We start from the raw sequence: 26,268 nt of genomic DNA, 5'->3' as shown, positions 1-26,268 counted from the left end.
TTTATTTTATTTCTTTTTTTTTTTTTTTTTTTTTTTTTTTTTGGTATTTTGTTCTTAGTTGCCCAGGCTGGAGTGCAATGACACGATCTTGGCTCACTGCAACCTTTGCTTCCTGGGTTCAAGCAATTCTCCCCACCTCAGCCTCCCAAGTAGCTGGGATTACAGGCACCCACTACCATGCCCAGCTAATTTTTGTATTAGAGACAGGGTTTCGTCATGTTGGTCAGGTTGGCCTCTAACTCCTGAACTCAGGTGATCGGCCTATCTCAACCTCCCAAAGTGCTGGGATTACAGGTTTGAGCCACTGCACCCGGCCAGCATTTTAATAGATAATAGAGCACATTCTCCCTTGAACTTGTCAGGAAAGTGTACCTGGACTCTGCAAACCAGTGACTGAAATGCCATGCTGTTCCTCTTTTAATTTTGAAGGATCTTCTTCATCATTATCTCCTCTGTAAAGGAAAAAACAACAACAACAATCTTTTAGCTTCCTGAGGTACCTAAACATCATTGCAACAAAATGTAATAATTATCCTAGTCTTTTACGACCCAAAACATAAAATAAGTCCTACTACAATGCAAAGGAACACTCACTCGCCAGGTGTTGACTGGGGTAATGGAATTGGCTTTGTGGATTGCTCCTTCACCGATGCAGCCATCCGACAGATTAGGTCCTGCCAGCTTCAGAAAGTTGGAAAGAAATCCAAAATACAAAAAAGAAACAACAAAAGAAATATCCTTTAAATATACTCAGAAAACAAAAAGAAAAACAGAACTAAACAAAAACCAATCAACCAACCAACCAAAAAAAAAAACACTCCACTCTGCCAGAGAGTATCTTTATTTTGGCAACACGCTATTAAGCTGAGAGTCCAAAACTATACCTTAAGAAAAATCTAACAACATTATGGAGACATTACCCATTAAAAAAACTTTACCTGACATTTTCCATAATTTTTTCTTTAGGAAATAAACTTCCAGAATAGGATCAAAATAAAAGGTATCAATCTAAAAAAGAACAATTTCACAGTAGAACATCTCTAAAAGAGTAGAGGAAGTGCTTGGTTTCCATACATTATAAAAACAAAGTTAAGTTTACAGAGTATTATGCTTGGGATAATGAAAACAGTAGCTATAGCAAGGTAGCCATATCTAATACATACACAGTCTTTTCAGAAACTGTCTGTGCCACCAGTTCATAAATCTGAGCTCCATTGTCTGACATGGAGATGACGAATAAAGCTTTGTTATCTGGAAAAAACAAGACAAGATTACTCTAACACTCTGATCTTGGGAGACCATGAGGGATGTTTTTAGAGTCTTGAAATAGTCCACTCCTTAAACTAGATAAAGGTTACATATATTTACTTAAAATTCATCAAGATGTACAGTTAAAATTTGTGCAACTTACCATATTAACCTATTTATTGTATTATATTTATTGTACTTCAATAAGACCAAGATTATACAAATTAGCACTAATTCCACAATAATTTACTAGAAACAAAAGGATGTCAAAAATCCAAATTACTGGCTGGGCATGGTGGCTCACACCTGTAATCCCAGCACTTTAGGAGGCTGAGGCAGGTGGACTGCTTTGAGCTCAGGAGTTCGAGACCAGCCTGGGCAGCATGGCGAAACGCTGCCTCTACAAAAAACAAAAAAATTGGCCAGGCCATGGTGGTACATGCCTGCAGTCCCAGCTACTCAGGAGGCTGAGGTTGAAGAATTGCTTGAGCACGGGATGCAGAGGTTGCAGTGTGCCAAGGATGCACCACTGCACTCCAGCCTGGGTGACAGGGTGAGACCCTCGTCTCAAAAGAAAAAAAAAAAAAATGCAAATTACCAAATCAAATGCTATTACTCTTTTGCATGTATTTTGAACTGCCCTTTTGCTAAGTTGTTAATAATATTCAGTGAATAGTGGAGAAAAGAGGTCACAAATTTATTTTGCCACCATGAAACTAACAAGTTTTAAAAGGGACTCCTTTGTTAATAGAGTTAAAATATAACTTGCCAGTCAAATTTGATTTTTAATCAAAATTCCATCCATCTCTTCAGTTTTTATTTTTTTTCTCACCAAATCAAAAAACATACCACCCTAAATGAAAGGCTTTTCACTGGGATCTATCAATGATTTGAACATAAAGAACCAAAGTAATAGCATACAAATTTTCAAATACAGAAAACCATTCACAGAATCTAGACACCCTAAATAACTTTGGGGTATAAACTCTTAGGTCTCTTTCTAAGCAGTAAATTTCACGTAATTTGCTTAAGGATATAAAAATAGCAAGACTCTATGCCACCTGTGTTACTTAAACAGCACTGAGTATCTTATGCAACTTCACAATGAATCTGGAAATTAGTATCCTTCGGTGGACATACTTGCCTGTTGCCACTTGTCGAACCAACACTGTACTCAACTTAATGACAGGGCTAAACGTATGTTTGCTATCAGCTGTAGATGCCAGAATCTTACTATGACACCTTAACACCAGTCTATCATCCTGCTTTTGTAACAATACAAGAATGTCTTCCAGCAGCAATGTGTATAAATCTAGAAATAAAAGTGCAGAAAAAAATGGTAAGTACAGAAAATTGAGATGTCTTTGATTAACTTTATAATGATTCAACAGACGAATTTTATGTCTGTTAAAGCTACAAAATTTTCAAAATTGACTTGTATATTATCTTTTAAAATTTCATTTTCAATAATTCATTTTTATTGTATTTCACTAAAGTGTCAATCTGTGACTAACAGGAAATAAAAAACAACAAGCTGGGTGTGGTGGTGTGCGCCTATAATCCTGGCTACTAGGGAGGCTAAGGCAGGAGGATCACTTAAGCCCAGGAGTTGGAGGCAGCAGTGCACCATGATTGCATCTGTGAATAGCCACTACACTTCAGCCTGGGCAACATAGTAAGACCTTGTTTCTGAAAAAGCAAAAACAGTTCCTCATCACAGACAGTTTAAGAAGTACTGGTCTAAAGAAAGCTTACAAAGCATACGAAGACTCTCTAGAATATAAGAATGATGGAAATAGGACTAAATCAGATCTCTGTTACATTCCTAAATGAATATTTAACACGTTACATATAATGAAATAACACAAGCAGATCTACAAATGTACAAATAACACGAGGTAGCACTGCTAACTGCTGGGAGAATGATTCGCTCCTCTTCCTTTTGTCATAGGAAACTCCTATTTCTTCCCTTTTGCCACTCTCCCCAAAACTAACAGACAATATCAGACCTACCAATAGTTTTATCTCTATTCACCTTCCAAACCAATGGCCCTTCATGAATCATCTTCCTTTTTGTTAAATCCAAATTCTGGCAAAATAAAGAAAATCATGCACAAATAATTTCCAAGCACTCAGTAACATGATATTCTACATAATACAGTCTCTTTTTTAGAAATTCTTAATATAAAATACACCATTTACATCAACTATCATTATTGCTATTCATCAGTTCTTGAAAATGGCACAAAGGCCATGTTAAAGTAATCTGCATATGATTTTCTAAAAAGGAAAAGGTATCTTGCAGAAAAACATTCAGGAGTACTATCTTCCAAACCTCATTCTAAACAGATAATAACAGATTATCAAAATCAAGTTACAAACATTCAGACACTAGACTCTCAACGTATCCTTTAATTTTTCTATGAATAATTGGATGAGCATGGTACATATGCTTGTCTATAAGAAAGCGGCTTGAGTTCCAAGGCTCTAATTTCAAAGAAGGTTCTAAGAAATAGTACTCATGAAAAGTCCAGGTATTACTCAGGCTTGGTCTAAATATTAACAACTTATTAGTAAGAGAATCATCTTTTAGTATTAGCAGCTCTAGAAAACTCTCATTCTTTGGAAGTTAAGGGGAATAAGCACATTTACAAGCTTGTGACAAAGTATTAATATATGACATAAAAATCTATTTTAACGGCCACCAAATAAATCTGCCAAAAACACCACCTAGTGAAATGGTACAAAAAGACTTAAAATCCGAAAAAGTTAACACATAAGCCCACATACTAGAAGGGGCAATTAGTAAACATTCTACTATCGTTCCTATAATGGTTCCAACTTCTATGATTTTGAAGACCCTCATGAGAAAATAATATGTTATCTTGTGTTATTAAATGACCTGGAAAGTTACCATAGTAAACAGTCCTACCCTTATTTAAACTACAGAACACCGGCTGGACATGGTGGCTCATGCCTGTAATCCCTACACTGTGGGAGGCTGAGAAAGGAGCGCTTGAGCCCGGGAGTTCTGGACCAGCCTGACACAGCAAGACCTTGTCTTTACAAAACAAAGAATTAGCTGGGCATGGTGGCATATACCTATAGTCCTAGCTGCTAGGGAGGCTGAGGTGGGTGGACTGCCTGAGTCCAGGAGGTCAAGGCTGCAGTGAGCCAAGATCGCACCACTGCATTCCAGCCTAGGCAACAGAGCGAGACCCTGTCTGAAACAAACAAACTACAGAACACAATACAATTAAATTTTACAATAATTAGTGTCCCTTAGTCTCCTGCCAATTGCTGTCATGTAATATTACAGTTTCATGCAAGATATTCCTCTAATGAAAGACTAATCTTCATACAGATCAGGCATTTAAAAGGCAGCAAAAAAATCATAAATACAGATAATCTATGATACAAGAACTCCTTCATGTGATGTATATTCCCATTGAGATGTTAATTACCTGCCAGGTCTTTAGCAAATTTTATTTTATTTTTTAAATTATGATTAGACCATCTCTCACCCTGAGCTCTTCAACATTTGGGTACTCTGACAACTTCAGGCTGGAGGTATCAAGGCGACGCTGATAATCTTCGAGGCGCTGAAAATTAGACAGGGTGGAACCAAGGTTAGTGTTTTGGTCATTAATGACCTATTTCTGAATCAAACTTAGCATTTAAAATCTCCATTTTACTGAGCTCTTTGCAATGCTAGATAGGACTGAAAACTCACTCTCTTCTCTTGGCTTTGGTGATATTATACTCTCCTAGTTTACCGCCTACCTCCTTGGGTTTTCTTTCTCAATCTTCTTTTCAAAGTCATTGGTCTCTTATTAGCTTATATTTATTTTCTGAACGTGTAAATTATGCACACAGTACAAAATGCAGATGGTGACATAAGACAAAAAATAAAAAGTCTCCCTCTAACCTTGTCCTATTGCCCCACCTCCCTCAATTTTCCCTAAAGAAGCAATCACTAATATCCATTTCTTGGGTAGCCTTTGAGAAAAATTCTATGCAAATAGATATGTATATCTCTATTTATTTATACATGCATATATAAGTATGCTAGTCTTCATGCATGTTGTGTGTATGTGTCCTTTTTTAAAACAAGATATGGTAGCATAATATATTCATATATGCATTCCATTGGTATTCCCGTATGTATTCCTCATTGAAATGGTAGAATACATTCATATATGTATTCCCCCGTGTGTGTGTGTGTGTGTGTGTGTGTGTGTGTGTGTATGTGTGTGTGTGGTGTATGACTTATAAATATATCTTGGAGATTGTTCCACATTAGCACATATAGAGAGTTATTTCATTTTTTATACATGACTACAGGATATAAAACTCTGTAAATAAACTATAATTTATTTCATTACGCCTTACTGATGGGCATTTAAGTTACTTCAACTCTTCTATAACAAACAATACTGCAATAAAGTGGACTTAAATATATGTCTTTGTATACCTGTGTAGGATATCTGTAGGATAAATTTCCAGAACTGTTGGATCAAAGGGTAAGCACATTCCCCCTCGAAATCATTTCCAAATTTTACATGGAAAAGTCTGAATGAGCATAGTGAACACCTACATATTACCATCTATATTCTACAATTAACATTTGCTCTATTTGTTTTATCATATATCTATTTATTCATCCCTCTATCCATCAGTCCATCTTATTTTTTGGATGTATTCCAAAATAAATTACAGACATAAGTACACTTTACCTCTGAACATTTAAGTATCCATACATTATTTTTAAAAAGTAAAATTTGCATACAGTAGAACACACATTTTAAGTGTGTGTTCCATGAATTTTGACAAGTGCTTATACATTTGTGTAACCTAAACATCTATCAAGATAGAAAATTTCACCCCAGAAAGTTTCCTCATACTTCTTTCCAGTTAATTTCTACCTCCACATCCCCAGTGGCAACCAGTTTTCTGTTTTTTTCCTACCATAGAATAGTTTAGTCTCTCTTAGAAGTTCATATAAATAGAATTATAGGTATGTGCTCTTTTGCCTCTGGTTTTTTTTCCACTCAGCATGTTTGTCAGATTTGTCCATGTTGTGTGCCTTAGTGGTACATTCCTTTTTTTTTTTTTTTTTTAATCACTCAGGACATTCTCTTTTATAAGTATACCACAGTTGGTTTATCCATTCTGTTGATAATTCTTGGGCTGTTTCTAGCTTTTTGCTATTATGAACAAAGTTGCTATAAGCATTCTTGTCTAAGTCTGTGGGTGTATCTTTATCCTCAGATAAAGATATATTTTATTATTCAGAAAATCTAGGTCCATTTTCTTATGATTGACATTCCTACTAAAGTTAGTTAGTTAATTTGTTATCTGCTATTTCCAGCAGGCACAATGGATAACCAGCCTGAGTATGCCAGCTCAACTATACCAGGGGTCTCCAAAGTTTTTAGTAAAAGGTCAGTTAGGTTTTGCAGGCCATATAGTCTCTCTCAGTTATTCAGTTCCACTGTTTTGGAACAAAAGTAGCCACAGATAATACATAAATGATCAGGCTCTGTGTAGTAAAGAACTCTAATATGGTTCATTTCTCTTGAGCAAATCACTAGGAACAGAACTGCTGAGTCAAAAGGTAGATATAAGGGTATGTACAGAGTTTTAATCTAAATAAATATTGCTATATAACCCTCTGGGGTTTTACCATTTTACACTCTGAAAAGCACAGTTGAAAGTACTAGTTTTTCTATAGCCTCACCAAGACAGTTGTAATCACACTCAGCTCCTAAGAAACTACATCCATATTCATGGATTCAGTTAGCCCCTGTATGCTCACAATCTTACATTTCTATCTTCAACATGGTCCTTAAAGGTGGACCCATATAGCCAACTGCTTACTGTACAGTCTACCTGATAGTCTAAAGTGACCTCATCATCTTCCCCACAAATCTGGGGCTTCTCCACTCATCCTGTCCATTCAAATATGCAATCTGGAAACCTGGGGGTTTATTCTTGACATCACTTTTCCTTCAAATCCTTCTTCAAATCAGTCATCAAGTCCTGTCAATTTTATCTTCTAAATACTTCTCCAACTTCTCTAAGCTGCCATCAGCTATCCTAGATTGCTGCAAGATTAATAAATGGGCTCTTTCATCCACTCTCCTTCAACTCATTCTCCATAGAGTAGTAGGGGTGACACTTATATAATGAAAACCTGACACTGTATTCTTACTTGTCTATGCTGAATTCCTACTGCTCTTAAGAATAAAAATCAGGCTGGGCGCGGTGGCTCAAGCCTGTAATCCCAGCACTTTGGGAGGCCGAGACGGGCGGATCACGAGGTCAGGAGATCGAGACCATCCTGGCTAACACGGTGAAACCCCGTCTCTACAAAAAAGTACAAAAAACTAGCCGGGCGATTTGGCGGGCACCTGTAGTCCCAGCTACTCGGGAGGCTGAGGCAGGAGAATGGCCTAAACCCAGGAGGCGGAGCTTGCAGTGAGCTGAGATCCGGCCACTGCACTCCAGCCTGGGCGTGAGACTCCGTCTCACAAAAAAAAAAAAAAAAAAAAAAAAGAATAAAAATCAAAATTTTTCATCTGATCTCTAGGGCCTTTATGAGTTGGCCTTGGTCTACTTTCCCTCATTTTATGCCACTCTGACTTTGCTTTTTAGGCATGATCCACACTCATTTAAATTTTCAATTCCTCCAACAGACCATGCTTTCTTTTTCTGTCAGAACTTTGGTATACATTGCCTCTACCTCTAGGGTTGCACCCTTCACATCATTTTGGTTCACTTCCACTCATCCTTCAGAGCTTGGCTCAAGTGTGAATTTCTCAAGAAAATTTTCTCTAATAGGCACCACCTAACAACCCCAAACTAAGCTAGGCCACACAGTTACATATCATAGCATCTTGAAATTATCCTTGATAGCAGCTATCACAACTGATATAAAATATCTGCACTATAATCCTGTTAAATGCCTTTCTATCCTCCTAGCAAACGAGCTCAGTGTGGGCAGATACTATGCTCATTTTCTCAACTACTCTGTACCCTATGCCCAGCATACAGTAGATGCTCTATAAATATCTGCTGAATGAACAGATAAATGAAAGAGCAAACAAGCAGCTTGAGATGTTCCAAAAAGTCAAACACAACTCTGATATTCTATCATAAATTGATCTTGACCTGCCTACTATGCCAATAGTAAACAAATGTTCTCCCTGTCCATTAGGTAATGATAGTTGTACAACTATTTCACAGATCCCAGGTAATACTAATTTAATGTTCTCCCAATGTTATCCTGTATCTTCTTGTTTCCCTTTTTTACCTGCTTGTTTTCTGCCTCCTTGACAGCCTGATTTACATAATTTAAGATCTGACGACAGTGATCTGCAGCTTTCTTCACCTTCTCCCTTTCTGTTGGCCATTCTAAATATGAGGAAGAAATCGAAAATGTAAAATAGAGGAAATGAGCAGAAAACCATAAAAGTATATGTAAATGAGATTTCATTTCATTTCAATAGTTTTAAGAGCAAAAAATAGACCTTGAAGATTTTTGCACCAGCTTAAAGCCTCTGTCAGAGTCTCAAGTCAAGCTGTCTTTGGACAGGTAAAACTTCTTATAACAGGACTTTAAAACATAAATTCTAATCTTTAAAAAAGAAATCACAGTACAGAACCTGAAATCCAAGAAGAGATGCTTTACATGAAGCACCAGGACCACTAGATTACACACTCCAGAAGGGCAGGTCTCATTCACTTTGCAAACAACATAAAAGGAAATCCCTTCTACCTCTAGAATTTCACAGTGCATAGCCTACATAATTATGTCCAGTGAACTTGTTAAACAAAATGTTTTAATAACATAATTCAAAATAATTCCAAAACAAGTTTCTTTGAATTTGAGATTATATTTAAAGAAAGAAAACAGATCACAACATTAAAAGAAGATGAAATTCACCAAAACATATTGAGGTGGCCCGAAGAAGACTAGATTATATCTTGTTAGAAAATCTTGGCTGGGCATGGTGACTCATGCCTATAATCACAGCACTTTGGGAGGTGGGAGGATTGCTTGAGGCCAGGAGTTTGAGGCAGCCTGAGCAACATAGTGAGACCCTTGCTTTAAAAAAAAAAAAAAAAAAGCCATGTGTGGTGGTGTACACCTGTAGTCCCAGCTGTTCGGGAAGCTGAGGTGGAAGGAATGCCTGAGCCCAGGAGTTTCAGGTTGCAGGAAACTATGATTGTGCCACTGCACTCCAGCCTGCACCACTGAGTAAGACCCTGTCTCAAAAAAAAAAAAGAAAGAAAGAAAGAAAGAAAATCTTGTCGTACTATTTGGAAATCCAACTCCATTCAGGATGCTGTAAGATATTATTTACAGTATATTGGGAGTTTTTTTATTGTTGTTCCTAAGCTTTTTATTTCAGTGAAAATGTTGTACCTGTGTATTTGCCAATATTATCCAATAGAAGCGGGTATTTAGTAAGCCTTTGCATTTGAGTGGGAATAATATCCTTCAGTTGAAGACGTCGACACAGTGGATTACTTTCAGCATCCTAAAATTAAAGTGAAATAAGTGAATCTGTAATTCTTCTTAGAACCATAGTTAACATGTACTATGTATTCACCGTAAGTGTTTAATGCATCACAGTTCTGGTTATTAAATCAAGATCTTTAAAAAATGCCAAGATACATCATTGCCACACTATACTTCTGCTTTCTCCTTTAATCACATAATGGGGGAACGGAGCCTCTATCACTAAATGAATGGCTTCTTTGTTATCTGTTTAAGGAGGGACTGAAAACATCCATAAGCAGCTCTACGTATTGCTTCCTTGTGTTGAAACAGTTTTATCTTCACCTGTTCAGAAAATCTAGGTCCATGTTCCTATGATTGACATTCCTACCAAAAGTGGTTAATTTGTTATCTGCCATTCCAAGAAGGCACAATGGATAACCAGTCTGAGTATGCCAGCTCATCTATACCAGTGGTCTGCAAAGTTTTTAGTAAAATGCCAGTTAGTAAATATTTTAGGCTTTGCAGGCCATATAGTCTCTCTCACAACTATTCAGCTCCACTGTTTTGGCATAAATGAATGAACAAGGCTCTGTGTAGTAAAGAACTCTAATATGGCCTCCAAGGTTCCCATCCTCTTGTGTAAATACTCTGTGTAATCCCATGGCCTTGAGTATGAACATTTTGGAATCTGTGAATACAATGGGATATCACACCTATGATTAGGTTGCCACCACATGATTTTGAGATCGTAAGAAAGGAAATTGTCCTGGATGGGCCTGACTTCATTAGAGGAGCCTTTAAAACAAATCTGTATCAGAAAGCCACACTCCCACTAGCCTGGAAGAAAGCATACATCCACCTCTAAACTGCCTAACGGGGCCATATGGCAGAGATATCTGTATTCTCTAGGAGTTGAAACTGGTTCCTGGCCAATAGCCAGCAAGGTAGGACCTCAGTCATACATTTACAAAGAAATGAACTCTGCTAACAACCAGTGAGCTTAGAAGAGAACCTCGAGCATCAGATGAGAGTTGCAGCTCCAACTGACACTGTGATCTCAGCCTAGTCAAACTCTCAAGGGAGGATCCTGCTAAACCACAGCCACACACCACAACTGTGAGAAATCTGTCAAGTGGCTATGTTTGTGTTTACAAAAAACTTTATAAAAACAGGTAACAGGCTAGATATGGTCTGTTGGCCATAGCTGAAAGACCCTTAATTCATATACCCCAATGAGTATGGCTGCTGTTATGTTTTTCCCTGGATAAGCCCATTCTCATGCTTTGACAAAATTATCTTAATAGAGCATACGATTGTTTCCTGATAAAAGCCTCGTGGCAATGTGGATTTCTGTATCAAGTATTTTAATCCTGACATAGTTTTCATTATTCACCATTCCAAAATCATTTTTATGCCTTCCAGGAATTTAAGAGATAATGTATAGCTTTTAAAAATGTTAATATGGGCCGGGTGTAGTGACTCACACCTGTAATCCCTTTGGGAGGCCGAGGCGGGCAGATCACTTGAGGTCAGGTGTTCAAGCCCAGCCTGGCCAACATGGTGAAACCCCGTCTCTACTAAAAATAGAAAAAATTAGCAGGGTGTGGTGGCATGCACCTGTAATCCTAACTACTGGGGAGGCTGAGGCAGGAGAATCACTTGAACCCAGGAGGCAGAGGTTGCAGTGAGCTGAGATTGTGCCACTGCACTCCAGCCTGGGCGACAGAGCGACACCCTATCTCAAAAAAAAAAAAAAAAAAAAGTTAACATAGATGTAATGTTTGTAAAAGTCTTAGAATTCCCCCAGTTTATCTGATAATTGATAAAAACTTGCCTTATTTTTTTTCTTACATGACTCACTCAACTCACTTGCACAAAAGTCTGAAATCGAGAATCCTTTTTCTGACGAGACTTGATCATTTCCAGGGCGAAAGGCTGGTTACTGCAAAACGTAGCAGCAGCATGTTTCAATTTCTCCTCTCCTGGTCCGCTGAACTGTGCCAAGAATGCAAAGAACACAAAAGAGAACAGGATACTGAGCTTATACAAGGCCAGACAAAGAGACAGACAACCAGAATCCTTTCAACATTTCAATAAGTACTCTCAAGTGACAAAATACACAGAACTGCATATCTCTGTGAAATATCAATGGTTCTCCATTAAAAAGGTCTGACCCTGACACAACCAGATCTTTTCTGATCATATTCCAATGCTTACTTCTTCTTTTTTATTTTTTTGAGAGTCTTGCTCTGTCGCCCAGGCTGGAGTACAATGGCACAATCTCGGCTCACTGCAACCTCTGCCTCTCGGGTTCATGAGATTCTCACCTCTGCCTCCCAAGTAACTGGGATTACAGGCATGCACCACCACACTCAGCTAATTTTTGTATTTTCAGGAGAGACGGGGTTTCACCATGTTGGCCAGGCTGTTCTCGAACTCCCGACCTCAGCTGATCTGTCCGCCTCAGTGTCCCAAAGTGCTAGGATTACAGGTGTGAGCCACTGTGCCGAGTCCCAATGTTTTCTTACTTATAGCCTATCACAACCTATTACCTTTGTGCCTACATTACTTGTAAATTACACAGAAAAGCTGACATTTGGAGAATGTAAGATACAAAATGCCTGAAGACTGAGACTAAATTTTCATTCTTTTTTTTTTTTTTTTTGAGACAGTCTCATTCTGTGGCCCAGGCTGGAGTGTAGTGGCACGATCTCAGTTCACTGCAACCTCCGCCTCCCAGGTTCAAGTGATTCTCCTGCCTCAGCCTCCCAAGTAGGTGGGACTACAGGCATGCACCACCACGCCTGGCTAATTTTTTTTGTATTTTTAGTAGAGATGGGATTTCACCATGTTGGCCAGGCTGGTCTTGAACTTCTCACCTCAAGTGATCTGCCTGCCTTGGCCTCTCAAAGTGCTGGGATTATGGGCATGAGCCACTACACCCAGCCTAAAATTTAATTTTCTTACACCCTGACACCTTTACAACAACTACCATGTTACTACTCTAAAAGCAAATCCTTGGCATACTAGCATTCTTTCTTACTCACTATAAAACCCACTACGACCACAGGCAGGGCATAACTTTTCTGGGTTGAAATAAAATTAAATCACTGCTGTTTTACCTGTGTAGCAGCTGGAGCTGGCTTGGGGGAGATCAATGAGCTTATGAATTCTTTTGCTAAAAATTATACTTCTCACTAATATTTTTTACTTTGTAAATTTAAGTTTGCATATGCCATGATTTTAAGATTTCTGATGGTCAAACACCTAAAAAGTGATTTACTAGTAGGTGCTCTTATAAGTCAAATACATTGTTTTTTAATACAGCATCTACACTTGTAGATAATTGCTTTAAGGTTTGCGAATAGGTTTTCCATATCATCTTCCATTTAAAGCCATATTCCCAAAAGTTTGCACATAAAGGCATTTTGTAAAAAGCCCTTCTGTAGCATATTTGTAGATAAATTCAGAGTATTTTTTCAAGTAGGACACATACAAAGCAACATTTTAATAGGTCACTCCAATTTTGTATTCTTACTCTATGATGAATATGACATTCAACATGTTTAACAATGAGAATGGCAGCATTTTTAGCATGTTAGTCAATCAAAGCACCAAACAACTACAAACAGCAGCTGGGTTTACCAAAGAAAATAATGCCCCCAACCTCAAGCAGTTCTACAGTAGTTTTTTTTGTTTTTGTTTTGAGACAGAGTTTCACTCTTGTTACCCAGGCTGGAGTGCAATGGCTCGATCTCAGCTCACCGCAACCTCCACCTCCCAGGTTCAAGTGATTCTCCTGCCTCAGCCTCCGGAGTAGCTGGGATTACAGGCATGCACCACCATGCCTGGCTAATTTTGTAATTTTAGTAGAGACGGGGTTTCTACATATTGGTCAAGCTGGTCTGACCTCAGGTGATCTGCCTGCCTCGGCCTCCCAAAGTTCAGGGATTACAGACGTGAGCCATGGCGCCTGGCCTCCACAGTAGTTTTACAAGCAGTTTAAGTATAGATGTTCCTTGATTTCTGATGAAGTTATATCCTAATACAACCATCAAAAATTGAAAATATCTTAAGTTGAAAATGCATTTAATACACTGAACCTACCAAATACCATAGCTGGGCCTAGCCTACCTTAAATGTGCTCAGAACACTTGCATTAGCCTACAGCTGGGCAAAATCATCTATATACACTGTAGAGTGGTTGTTTACCCTGTGATCACATGGCTGACCAGGAGCTGTGGCTCACTGCTGCTGCCCAGCATCGAGAGTAACATACCACATATTGCCAAGCTCCGGAAAAGATTAAAAGTCAAAATTCAAAGTGTGGTTTCTACTGAATGTGTATTACTTGCCCGCCACTGTAAAGTAAAAAAACTGCCAAAGTGGGAACCACAGTAAGTCAAGGATTGTCTGTATATCGTAAGGAACAATACTGGAAAAATACTTTCCAAAATGATTTTATTTAAACAGCAAGAGTAAAATCTAAAGGCCTATTTATGATTCTTGCTTTTATGATTTCTGGCCAATGCCTTCTTCTGAATTAACTCTTTGTATGTGACAGTTACAAACCACCATTTAGCTTTTCCTCAACTTTTTACAGGTACAGGCATACCTCGTATGTTTATTGTACTTTGCAGATATTGCATTTTTCACAAATTAAAGGTTTGTGACAACCCTGAGCAAGTCTGTTGGTGCCATTTTTCCAAAACCATGTGTTCATGTCATGTCTGTGTGCCACATTTTGGTAGTTCTCATAATAGTTTAAGCTTTTTCATTTCACTATAACTGTTACGGTGATCTGTGATCAGTGATCTTTGATTTTACTATTTATTGTTTTGGGGCACCATGAACTGCACCCACATATGGTGGCAAACCTAATGGAAAAATGTTGTGTGTGTTCTGACCATCCCCCATCTCTCTTCCCTTTCCCTGGGCCTCCTTATTCTGAGACACAACAATATTGAATTTAGGCCAATTAACAACGCTGCAATGGTCTTTAGGGATTCAAGTGACGAGTTGCACATCTCTCACTTGAAATTAAAAGCTAGAAATGATTAAGTTTAGTAAGGAAGGCATGTCAAAAGCTGAGATTTGGCTCTTATGCCAAATGGCCAACTTGTAAACACAAAGAAAAAATTCTTGAAGGAAATAAAAGTGCTACTCCAATGAACAAATGAACAAGAGGAAAGTGAAACAGCCTATTGCTGGTATGGAGGAATTTTGAATGGTCTGTATAAAGAAGATGAAATCAGCCATAATATTCCCTTAAGCCAAAGCCTAATACAAAGCAAGCCCCTAATTCTCTTCATTTCTATGAAGGCTGAGAGGTAAGGAAGCTACAGAAGAAGAGTTTGAAGGTAGCCAGGGTAAACTGATGAGATTTAAGAAAAGAAGTCAACTCCATAAAAATAAAAGTACAAAGTGATGCGGCAAGTGTTGATATAGCAGTAGAAGCTACAGTAAGTTACCCAGACGACGTACCTGAGATAATTAATTACAACGGCTACACTAAACAACAGATTTTCAATGTAGATGAAATAGCCTTCCATTGGAAGAAGATGCCATCTAGAACTTTCATAGCTAGAGAGGAGAAATCAATGTCCGACTTCAACATGTCAAAAGAAAGTCCACTTCTCTTGTTAGGGGCCAATGACTTTAAATTGAAGCCAATGATAATTTACCATTCTGAAATTCCTGGGGCCCTTAAGAATAATGCAAAATCTACTCTGCCTGTGCTCTATAAATGAAACAACAAAGCCTGGATGACAGCACATCTGTTACGACCTATTGCTCAGAAAAAAAAAGTTATTTTTAAAATAGTACTGCCCATTGACAATGCACATGGTCACTTAAAGACTTCTGGTGGAGATGTACAAGGAGGTTAATGTTGTTTTCAGGCCTGCTAACACAATATTCATTCTGCAGCTCATGGATCAAGGAGTAATTTTTACTTTCAAGTCTTATTATTTAAGAAATACATTTCATAAGGTGATAGCTGCCATAACAGTGATTCCTCTGATGGGTCTGGGCAAAGCAAACTGAATACCTTCTGAAAAGGATTCAATATTCTAGATGCCATTAAGAACATTCACGATTCACAGGAGGAGGTCAAAATATCAATATTAACAGGAGTTTGGAAGAAGTCGATTCCAACCCTCACAGGTGACTTCCAGGGGTTTAAGACTTCCGTGGAAGAGGTAACTGCAAAAAAAACTAGGATTACAGTGGAGACTGAAGGTGTGACTGAATCACTGCAATCTCATGGTATGACTTTAATGGATAAAGGATTGCTTCTTACAGATGAGCAAAAAAAAAGTGGTTTCTTGAAATGGAATCTACTGCTTGACCTTTTTCAGCTTTACATTAACTTTGCAAAATGGGTGAGTTTGCGTATTTGGAAAGGTTAGTTACTCAACCTTGAATCTGACCAAGTGTCCATAAAAATAATAAAGAGAAACAGAAAATTTCCTTACCCATGTCAGCAAATCTTCCCCAATCTGATCGATAACAGAGGTCTCATTTCTCTTTCGAACAGCCTTCATTTGTTCATTCAATCCAACTAAAGATAAAAAGATAGAAAAATGTTAGTAACGCACTCAGTATAGACAGAATTACTGGTAGTACAGAGTAGCTATTTTTTTTTTTTTTTTAAAGAGGATTTTCACAGTAGTAAAGTTGCTTCTTATCTCCTTAAATAGAAATCTGGACATAGTGCTTATACATCCAGATATTATAAACTCTATCTGAAAAACAGGTGCTAAACAAAAGAGTTTTGTGAACTAGCACATTACATACATGGTAGTTGCATCAAATATTCATTTAACCTTAAGACTCCATCTATAATCATGCTCAAAAAGAACTTGAATGTAAACAGTACAAGTAATTCTGTTCACTGATCCTCTCAAAATGTGTAAGTGTGCAGGCAATGGATATAATCAAGCCTGAATTTGTCAATGCATGCCTGTGAAACCCAAGATTACCCACAAAGGAATAAAAGGCATCCATTTGGTTAGCAGATGTTTATAGGTAGTGATGACATGAAAAAGAAAGATAAAAAAAATTAAGGGTCATAGAGAAATAGTGACCTATAAATGAGAGGAACATCATATTACCGTCCACGAAAGTCCAAATGATTTCAACCAATAAAATGTCAACGAGGTGGAATTTTTATACACTTATTCAAGTATTCCAAGCCACAAAATAATAACACAATTTCTGAGGCAAGGCGCAGTGGCTGAGCCTATCATCTCAGCACTCTGGAGGCCGAAGCAGGTGGGTGGATCACTTGAGGTCAGGAGTTTGAGACCAGCCTGGCCAACACGGTGAAACCCGTCTCTACGAAAAACACAAAAATTAGCTGGGTGTGGTTGTGCATGCCTGTAATCCCAGCTACTCAGGTGGCTGTGGTGGGAGGATCCCTTGAACCCAGGTGGCAGAGGTTGCAGTGAGCCAAGATTGCACCACTGCACTCCAGCTTGGGCAACAGAGCGAGAATCCGTCTCAAAACAATAAAAACAATTCCTGAAAATTACCCAACCATGCGATTATATACCGTATACTACTATTTAAAAAATACATTTATACATATATTATTATATTGGATATATATAAAGAGATGTATATATACTATAATTGATAGAAAATTTTCAACGGTGAATTTGACTATTCATGTTTTTCACCTTAGACACTGACTTTAGACTGGAAGCCCTATGTTGACACATTGTATATGTAAGACTGATAGTGAGGAAAAGGATCTAGTCAAAGTTCCAATCATTTCCATATTTATGTTACATTCTCACATATAATCTCAGGAATACTAACATGGGTACATTTACAAAATTTTATACTCACGATATTTTCTCTATTGGAAATGTTAGGGGCAAAGATCAGAGCTAATTTCTCTTACTATGAAGTTGAAGAATATCTTCCAAGTTTGAAAAAATTTTCCGTAGCTCTGAGGGTGACAGAATTCCTTCTCTGGACACTCGCTGATAGAACACTTGATCAAGAACCTTCAGTGTTCGAACATGAGCTCTTTCAGTGTAGAACAATTCTGAGCAGGAAAGACATATGAAATGTTGCCTTACTTAGAACAATTTCACAGGATCAATCATACTCTTTAGCTGGAGTGAAGTAGCAAATAAATTATATAATACATTATTTATCATTTAGAAAGGATAAAATATCTCTGAACTCATTCTGATTCCAAGAAATTCTCCTACATACTGGCTCTGAGAGTTGAATACTGACAAATAAAAAATATCATTCAAAACTATTTTTTTTAGTGTATTCCCAAACTCATCTATCTGTTTACAATAATACCCACCTATCACAACTATGTCATTAAGAAAACTGTAAGCCGCAACATCATATAGCCTTTAATTTGAGCCCTCTTAAGAAATAATAGTACTTTTGGTTACCTAATTTGCCTATAAACACTCATTTCTGGGGTCAGGCTTATAATTTCATGATGTCTCTGTATTGTCAGAGACAAGATATTTATTCAAATCACATGCTAAGGATAGCAAAGGGTACAGCATCCATGCCACACATTTATTACATACGTGCTAGGTTAAATGAAGAACACTGCACTTGGATACAGAAAGAAGACCAGGAATGAATTTTTTTTCCTTTTATATTATTAGCTGTATGATCTTAATGAATTCAATCTCCCTGGGCCTTACCTTCCTCATTTAAAATCTATACATAAAAATAACTTAGTTGTTACAATGACTTTTCAACTTCAAGATCTATAATGCTATGAATCTTAAATATCTTTAAGGCTAAACACGTTTTCCTTTTAAATTATCAATAAGAATCACAGAAGCACTTGCATTTTCTTGAGGTCAAGGATTATCTGTCCAGTTTAATTTCCTCTTTGTTTAAAACAAAAGGCTAGGAGAAACTTTGAAGCAAACTCCAAGGCTGAGAGACTTAATTTACTCTGACAAAACTCAGTATTTGTAAACAACAACAAATTGATTACACTCACCATTAATCACTTCCTGTCTTTTGATCTCACAAGGTTTTAGTCCCAATAACACTTCTCGACTAACAAGCTGCTGCCAGTTGGGTGGATCTGTCTCTAAGTCGTTTTCAAATTGTTCATCCTCACTTTGACTTTCTCCAAAAGCTACACTGTCAAACCTATGAAGCAAAAATAGTGAATTCAATTTGAGGACTTCAGGTGGACAACGGGAAACAGCACAAGTCTTTATATTACAATAAATTCTAATCAGATTCCTGAATCTGACTTAGCACACAGCCTGAAATTTCATCCTCTGGCTGTTTTATACATACTTCAAAATACAGCTTTTGAATGATGGGTGTTTCTTAACAGCTTTCTTTTAGACTACATTAACAGATTGGTATACAGGGTTTCTTTTCCTTTAAACTGGAACTTCAAGAGGAAAAAAGGTTACATTTCTTAAAATGCGCCTTTATTGAAAGCTGCTTAAGATATACTTACTTTCGAAAGGGCTTTGGTGTCCCATGTTCAGTCACCCTAAAACAATGGAGAGTAAAAAGTAACATGAAAACAAAATGGTGATCAATAAATTTATACCAAGGATACTCAAAGCTAGGTTAAACTCCAACAAGCTTGATAAATAATTCTGTAATAATTTAATATAAAATAAATTGAAGAAAATTTGAGTACCTTTCTAAATTTCAGTAACAAGTTCTGAAATGGTGTTTTAGTTCTTTTATGCACCCAACTTATTTATTTATTTATTTTATTTTTTACAGTTTGAAGCGGGGGCTTACTACATTGCCCAGGCCTGTCTCAAACTCCTGAGTTTAAGTGATTGATTCTCCTGCCTCAGCCTCCCAAGTAGCTGGGATTATAGGTACACACCACCATGCCAGGCTTAAGTGCTAGAATGCTAATAAGTATAGGAATAGTATATAATTTAAAAACTTTAAGTAATGCCCTAAGTTTCTCTACGATATCACTGAATTACCTTTCTACTTCACATTCCTCCTCCTGCACTTGGTCTAATGGAGGTGGTGGGAAATCAAAGACAGTATTGAGAGTACGAGGTGTGCCATCTAAGGCGTCTCCAGGTGCTGGTGTTTCTCCAACTTGCTTTGATCCTATAGACAAAAGTCAGACATTTGAAGAGTGTTAACACTTAATAAAGTCACTGGTCACCAAAAAAATTTAGTTCCCAGAAGAGCTTCAGTCTAATCCACAGCTACATTCTTATTTAACCAACTGCAGGTTCACTAGAACTAAAAATTTAACATATAAAATTATGGCATCTCAGGCTCACGTGATCCTCCCATCTCAGCCTCACATGATCCTCCCGTCTCAGCCTTCCAAGTAGCTGGGCCTACAGTTGCGTGCCACCACATCCGGCTCATTTTTAAATTTTTTGTAGAGATGGGGTTTTGCTACTTTGCCTAGGCTAGTCTTGAATTCCTGGGCTCAAGCAATCCTTTCACCTTGGCCACTCAAAGTGCTAGGATTATAGGTGTGAGCCACCATGCCTGGTCAGAAAAATAATTTTTAAAGTTGTTTCTTAAAAATTAACATAAGAAATAGCAAGGACTCATATAGTGCAGAAGAGTATATGATGAGGAACAACATTTTCCCATCTTATGCTTTTCTACCCCAGTATCAATCCTTTTTCATGTTTTCAAATGTGAGTTATTATAGTGGTCCAACTACAAATAACCCCTTTCTTTTTCATGACTTATTATCTTTAGTTAGCATCTATTTCTTTCCTCTCTGAGGATTTTGCTGACTTACACTTTCCACCTTCACTTTCCTCCCATTTCTTCCCAATGTTTAATAGTTTTATCATTATTACTAACTGGGTTATCAGTTACTACCTAAATTTAAATGACATGTCTATGTTTTTGTTCTATCAAAAAGTTAGTATCTCAACTCTGTTCTATGTCAGATTAGGTATTCAGTGTCCACATCCTCCCTCTAATTGTATTTCCTTCCTTCTACCTTTCATTTGTTTCAACTACATTTTTACTTGCATCATAAAAGAATTTTTTACATTTGTATTCGAATCTGCAGCCATAATGAACTATTCCATGCTTTGCTTGGTAGGGTTATTCTACAAGTCTGAAAATCAAGAAAAAGTGCTTATGACATATATATACTGTCATCTACAACACAAATGTATACATCATTCCCGCCAGATTAAGAAGTATACTAGTTAGGATTATATATTTTTTCCTGTTGGTCCAATGATGCAATTCATGGGCCACTTCAAATAGAACGTTTATTAAAGTCTTTCTCACACACCATCAATTGCTAAAGATCATGCCACTTTTTATTTTGCTTCATGTTGAAATCATGACTTATCTTCCCGAACAATTGTTTTTCTTAACATTTCTAAATGCTTTTCTTTTACTGCTGTCAAAGTTATATAATTTTATCAAGTCTCAAACTGTTTCCTCTGCTGCGTCATACTATCCATCGTCTAAGATCCCTCTTTTCTTATCTGTGATGTTCTTGTGTTCCAAACTGGAGTCGTGGCTCTCTTGGCCTGAGACACAACCATCATTTCAGAACTGCCCTTTGCCACTTTCCTGGGTGTTTCCAAAGTTTCCTGGATCCCAGGACATTTTCTTTCTTAATTTTTCCTCTCATGTTGCTAGAATGTGTATCCTCAAATGATTTTAAAGGGAAAGGTACATTCCGGTTAAACTGTGGACCTTGTGTATCTGAAAATGTTTTTATTCTTTCTTCATATTTGATGAATAGCTTGGATGGATATAGGATTCTAAGTTCAAAACCATTTTCCTTCAGAAAGTTGAAGGCATGGCTCTTTTGTATTTCAGCACCCAGTGTTATGATGAGGAATGTGATGCAGTATAATCCCCATTTTTTTCTCTCTGAAAGCTTATCCCTGGTGCACTAAATTTCAAAGAACATGTTAAGAAGGGATTTTTAAAAAAGCATTTGCTATAGATGGTCCTCAGTGAGCCCTTTCTACCTGAAGATGGGTATTCTTCTTCAACTCTGGGAAACTTTCTCCTGTTGTTTAACCATCTCTTCTCCACGTCCTCAGCTGATTTTTTGTGAGAGACAGATGTTGGCCCTCTGTAGTGGTTCCCTATATAATTCTTCTCTCTCAAATTTCTATCCTTTCATATTTCTGATGTACACTCTAAAATATTTCCTTGACTTCAATTTTAGGGACTTCTTTTTTTTCCTGTAAATACTGACAGTTGTGGTGGTCTGAAAATATATCCACACATTTTTTTGATATTCCTCCCTCGGGGTGGAGCCTAATTCCTCCCTCCCTGAGTATGAGCTAGATTTAGTGACTTGCTTCTAACTTGCAGAAGTGACAGAGTGCACCTATAGAGACTATGTCAGAAAAGACACTGGGGCCTTCTTTTTGCTCTCTTTTTTGGGATACTCAGGAAAAGCCAGCTACCATTTCATGGAACACTCAAGTATCTCTACGGAAAAGTCTATGTGGCAAGGAGCCAAGACCACGAGCGAGGAGCTAAGGCCTCCTGCCATCAGCCACATGAGTGGGCACAGAAATGGGTTCCCCAGCCCCAGCTCAGCTTTCTGACGACTGGCTAATATCTTGACTGCAACTTTATGACCGACTCTAACCCAGAACCACCCGGCTAAGCTGCTTTGGAGTCCTTCATCCACCAAAAAGTCGAGATAAATGTTTTTTGTGTTAAGCCATTATGCTTTGGGATAACTTATCACACAGAAATTGATAATATAACAGATGTCACTGTGTTAAATAGTCATATTAAAAATCTTTTGTCTCTGAATGCTCCCTATTCTTGCTTTATAGAGATAATAACTTCTTTAATGTCCCCAAGTATACTACCTAACTTAGAAGTATTTTGCTAAGTTCTTGCTTATTATCAAATTATCTTTTGCTTCTAGGGGAAGTTTTTCTGTTTATCTGTGTTCTCTCTTTATGTCACTGTCTGATATGTTTGGCATTATATATTATCTTACATCTTGACTCTGACAAGGGAGAGTAATGATGTTCATGTTTAATGATGAAAGTGAGTGGCTGACTTGGCTTTGTTTTGCTGCTATATAGTAATAGATCTGTTTCAGTTGAGAGCTCTCTAAGCACAGTGAGTCGCCGGCATGTCTACTGTCAGGCCTTGGGCTCCCAAATGTCAGAACTCCAAGCCATCAGTATTGTGGAGGGACTTAACTCCCCCTACACAATTCACTCAATTATTTTAAAAAAGAGTACTGTTTTTTCTTCCAGTCTACAAGTGACAGAGACTGCTCATACTCTATAATTCAGGGATTAGAAGTTGCTGACGTAACTATTTTGATTATAGACCTGCAATTAGTTCATCATTTTTGCTCTTTTTATTTCTGCACTGCATAACATATGCTAACTCTGAGCCCAAAGTCTCTCCAGGGTTCCAATGAGCAGATTAGGTTCTATCTTAGACTGTTTAAACCAATTATGGGCTCTGCCTTCCTTTATGGTTTTATCTTGTGGTTCTTTTTTTTTTTTTTTTTTTTTTTGAGATAGGGTGTCATTCTGCCATCCAGGCTGCATTACAGTGGCACGAACATGGCTCACTGCAGCCTGGCCCTCATACGTCAAGTGATCACCCCACCTCAGCCTCTTGATTAGCTAGGACTATAGACACATGCCATACGACTGGCTGACTTTTTCATTTTTGGAGAGACAGAGTCTTGTCACATTGCCCTGGTTGGTCCTGAATTTCTAGGCTCAAGCAATCCTCCTGCCTCAGCCTCCCAAAGTTTTGGGATTACAGGAGTAAGCCACCATGGCCGTCTCCTTTACATTTTATCCAACAAATCACTCTTGTCTGCTTTCAATCTCTCAAGTATTTGTTAAAATATCTTATTTCCTGATAAGATATTCCCTTCCTCTACTTTCTTTCTCTTTATAGTTTCTGTTCATCCATCACCTACCATGTTTTTATTTTAATGAGTCACAGGAGCCATGAAATATCAATGCATATACTCAATCCAGTATCTTCAGAGTTCCATATCTGACAAAATCCCCGGAGTTTTCTCCAAATATCGCCCGTACTTCTTTGTCTTACGTAGAAACCTGCCTATCCCCAGGGGCTTACCTCTTCTGCTACAGCCCTCTGAGACAGAAACTGATGTTTCTGTCTTATATTGTATATGTCAGGGTGGAGATGAGATGGATGGCCTTCTTGTTCCTCAATATGATTTTTGGACCATTATTTTGTCTTCTTTTTTTCTTTTTTTCTGAGATGGAGTCTTGCTCTGTTGCCCAGGCTGGAGTGCACTGGTGCGATCTTGGCTCACTGCAACCTCCATCTCCTGAATTCAAGCGATTCTCCTGCCTCAGCCTCCCGAGCAGCTGGGATTACAGGTGCACATCACCATGCCTGGCTAATTTTTGTATTTTTACAAAATTTTGTAATTTTGTATTTTTAGTAGAGACAGGGTTTCACCACGTTGGCCAGGCTGTTCTCCAACTCATGATCTCAGGTGATCCACCTGCCTCAGCCTCCCAAAGTGCTGGGATTACAGGTGTGAGCCACCGCATCTGGCCTTGTCTTCTTGTATAATCTCTTGCTCCACTGAGACTCTCATGCTCTGGATATTATCACATGCTCTTCCTCCTCAAAACAATCTAGCAATGCTAAAAGTTGGCTGGTGGCTCACAGTTTTCCTCTCCATGATAAAAACCACACTTGGTGACCTCACAAGCCATGAATATTAAGCTATTCAAACTCCTGGCTCCTTGGTTCCTTGCCGTCTTCATCCCTAGTAGCCTCTTCTATGGCACCTAAGGGACCACTCCCAGAACCTCATTCTTGATCATGTGACCACCAGAAATTGAACCACCTCCCGAACAAGGATGAAGACATGGTAATAAGCTCCTTGCCCAATTATCTACAACAATTACTTCATATCTTTCTTTACTCTTCAAATTGCCTTGCTCTTCTCACTGAACTCTCACTCTCAGTAAATAGTCTTACCTTTACATACACTCTACATCTCATATCCTCTCTCCTCACAACTCTGTTCTACTGCTTATGTACTGTCTCCCACATATTCTACCTTTTCTTTCAGTTGCCTTCCTACTAACATTGAAAAATAAAACCTCTAGTTAATCTCAGATTTTTAAAAAGTCTTCTTTAGACACCCACATCTGCCTCTAGCTACTGACCAGTTCCCTCAATACTCCCTTTACCTTCCCTTGATTGGACTTGGCACAATTTGCATTTTTTTATATTTGTGACTATCGCTCTCAAGACAGTAAGCTCATGAGGCAAGCATCTGTGTATAATTATTGCATGTTAACATCCGGGACAAACCTAACGTCTGACAAGAGAGCTTAATAAATATTTTTTTTGACAAATCAGAACTTAAATTATCATTCAGCATAGATTTATTATTGGTTGTAGCATATTAAAATGTTAAAATTAAATTAAACTGGGATTTAGTCTTGATTAACTTGCCACTCTATTTTTCAGTTAGTGTTTTAAAATCTTGATGCTTAGTTACGCTGAACTACAGCACTAGCTCACCTGTATCATTCTCTTTCCCTCCTTCCTGGGAAAAAGAGGCCCCTGAAGCTACAGAAGACATGGAATTGGCAGGCAGGTATCCAGCGTCTGTTCCTTCATTTGCTAACCCACTCTGGCGCACCTTGGCAGAGTCCTGAGGTTCAGGACTCACAGATGAGGGTGTGGATAAGTGCTTAGGGTGGCGCGCCTTCTGTAGTTCCATGGCTCTGCCAACTGAAAAGAAAATGGTGGTTAATCATCTGGAGTGTGGCCGGGTGTGGTGGCTCAAGCCTATAATCCCAACACTCTGGGACGCCAAGGTGGGCGAATCACGAGGTCAGGAGGTTGAGACCATCCTGGCTAATATGGTGAAACTCCGTGACTATTAAAAATACATAAGGCCGGGCGTGGTGGCTCATGCCTGTAATCCCAGCACTTTGGGAGGCTGAGATGGGCAGATCACAAGGTCAGGAGATCGAGACCATCCTGACTAACACGGTGAAACCCCGTCTCTACTAAAAATACAAAAAAATTAGTCGGGCATGGTGGCGGGCGCCTGTAGTCCCAGCTACTCGGGAGGCTGAGGCAGGAGAATGGCGTGACCCCAGGAGGCAGAGCTTGCAGTGAGCCGAGATCGCCCAGCTGCACTCCAGCCTGGGCGACAGAGCAAGACTCCACCTCAAAAAAAAAAAAATAATTAAAAATAAATAAATAAATAAAATTAGCCAGGTGTGGTGGTGGCATGTGCCTGTAATCCCAGCTACTCGGAAGGTTGAGGCAGAAGAATCGCTTGAACCCGGGAGGCGGAGGTTGCAGTGAGCCGAAATTGCGCCACTGCACTCCAGCCTGGGTGACAGAGCAAGACTCCATCTCAAAATAAATAAATAAATAAATAAAACAAATAAAATAATCGGTATTGCAAATTAGCTAAAAGCAAAAAAGGACAATGTAAAAGAATCTGGTAAAATGTGTGAAACATGGTAGACCCTCAAAAATATATATAGTGGATTGTTATACAGAGAAAC

At 38.3% G+C, this 26,268-nt stretch overlaps 1 protein-coding gene across 3 annotated transcripts in view; it reads right to left on the bottom strand.

Moving 5' to 3' along the window:
* ARHGEF12 (Rho guanine nucleotide exchange factor 12) overlaps window positions 1-26,268 on the bottom strand; it is a 149,537-nt gene that overhangs the window by 9,451 nt on the left and 113,818 nt on the right. For all 3 annotated transcript variants that reach the window (XM_023208480.2, XM_023208482.2, XM_023208481.3), the window contains 15 exons: window positions 25,265-25,477; window positions 19,723-19,855; window positions 19,230-19,265; window positions 18,753-18,907; window positions 17,667-17,813; window positions 16,234-16,319; window positions 11,627-11,752; window positions 9,680-9,794; window positions 8,564-8,664; window positions 4,773-4,850; window positions 3,262-3,337; window positions 2,393-2,560; window positions 1,164-1,251; window positions 595-681; window positions 373-452 (listed from right to left, as the gene is read on the bottom strand). In XM_023208480.2, coding sequence (XP_023064248.1) covers window positions 373-452; window positions 595-681; window positions 1,164-1,251; window positions 2,393-2,560; window positions 3,262-3,337; window positions 4,773-4,850; window positions 8,564-8,664; window positions 9,680-9,794; window positions 11,627-11,752; window positions 16,234-16,319; window positions 17,667-17,813; window positions 18,753-18,907; window positions 19,230-19,265; window positions 19,723-19,855; window positions 25,265-25,477 — 1,689 coding nt within the window. The remainder of the gene's footprint in view (window positions 1-372; window positions 453-594; window positions 682-1,163; window positions 1,252-2,392; window positions 2,561-3,261; window positions 3,338-4,772; window positions 4,851-8,563; window positions 8,665-9,679; window positions 9,795-11,626; window positions 11,753-16,233; window positions 16,320-17,666; window positions 17,814-18,752; window positions 18,908-19,229; window positions 19,266-19,722; window positions 19,856-25,264; window positions 25,478-26,268) is intronic.

This window comes from Piliocolobus tephrosceles, chromosome 13 (genome assembly GCF_002776525.5).
Source record: "Piliocolobus tephrosceles isolate RC106 chromosome 13, ASM277652v3, whole genome shotgun sequence".
NCBI lineage: Eukaryota > Metazoa > Chordata > Mammalia > Primates > Cercopithecidae > Piliocolobus > Piliocolobus tephrosceles.
Note: the sequence above shows the minus strand (reverse complement) of the source record. Positions and strands in the feature narration are given on the sequence as shown.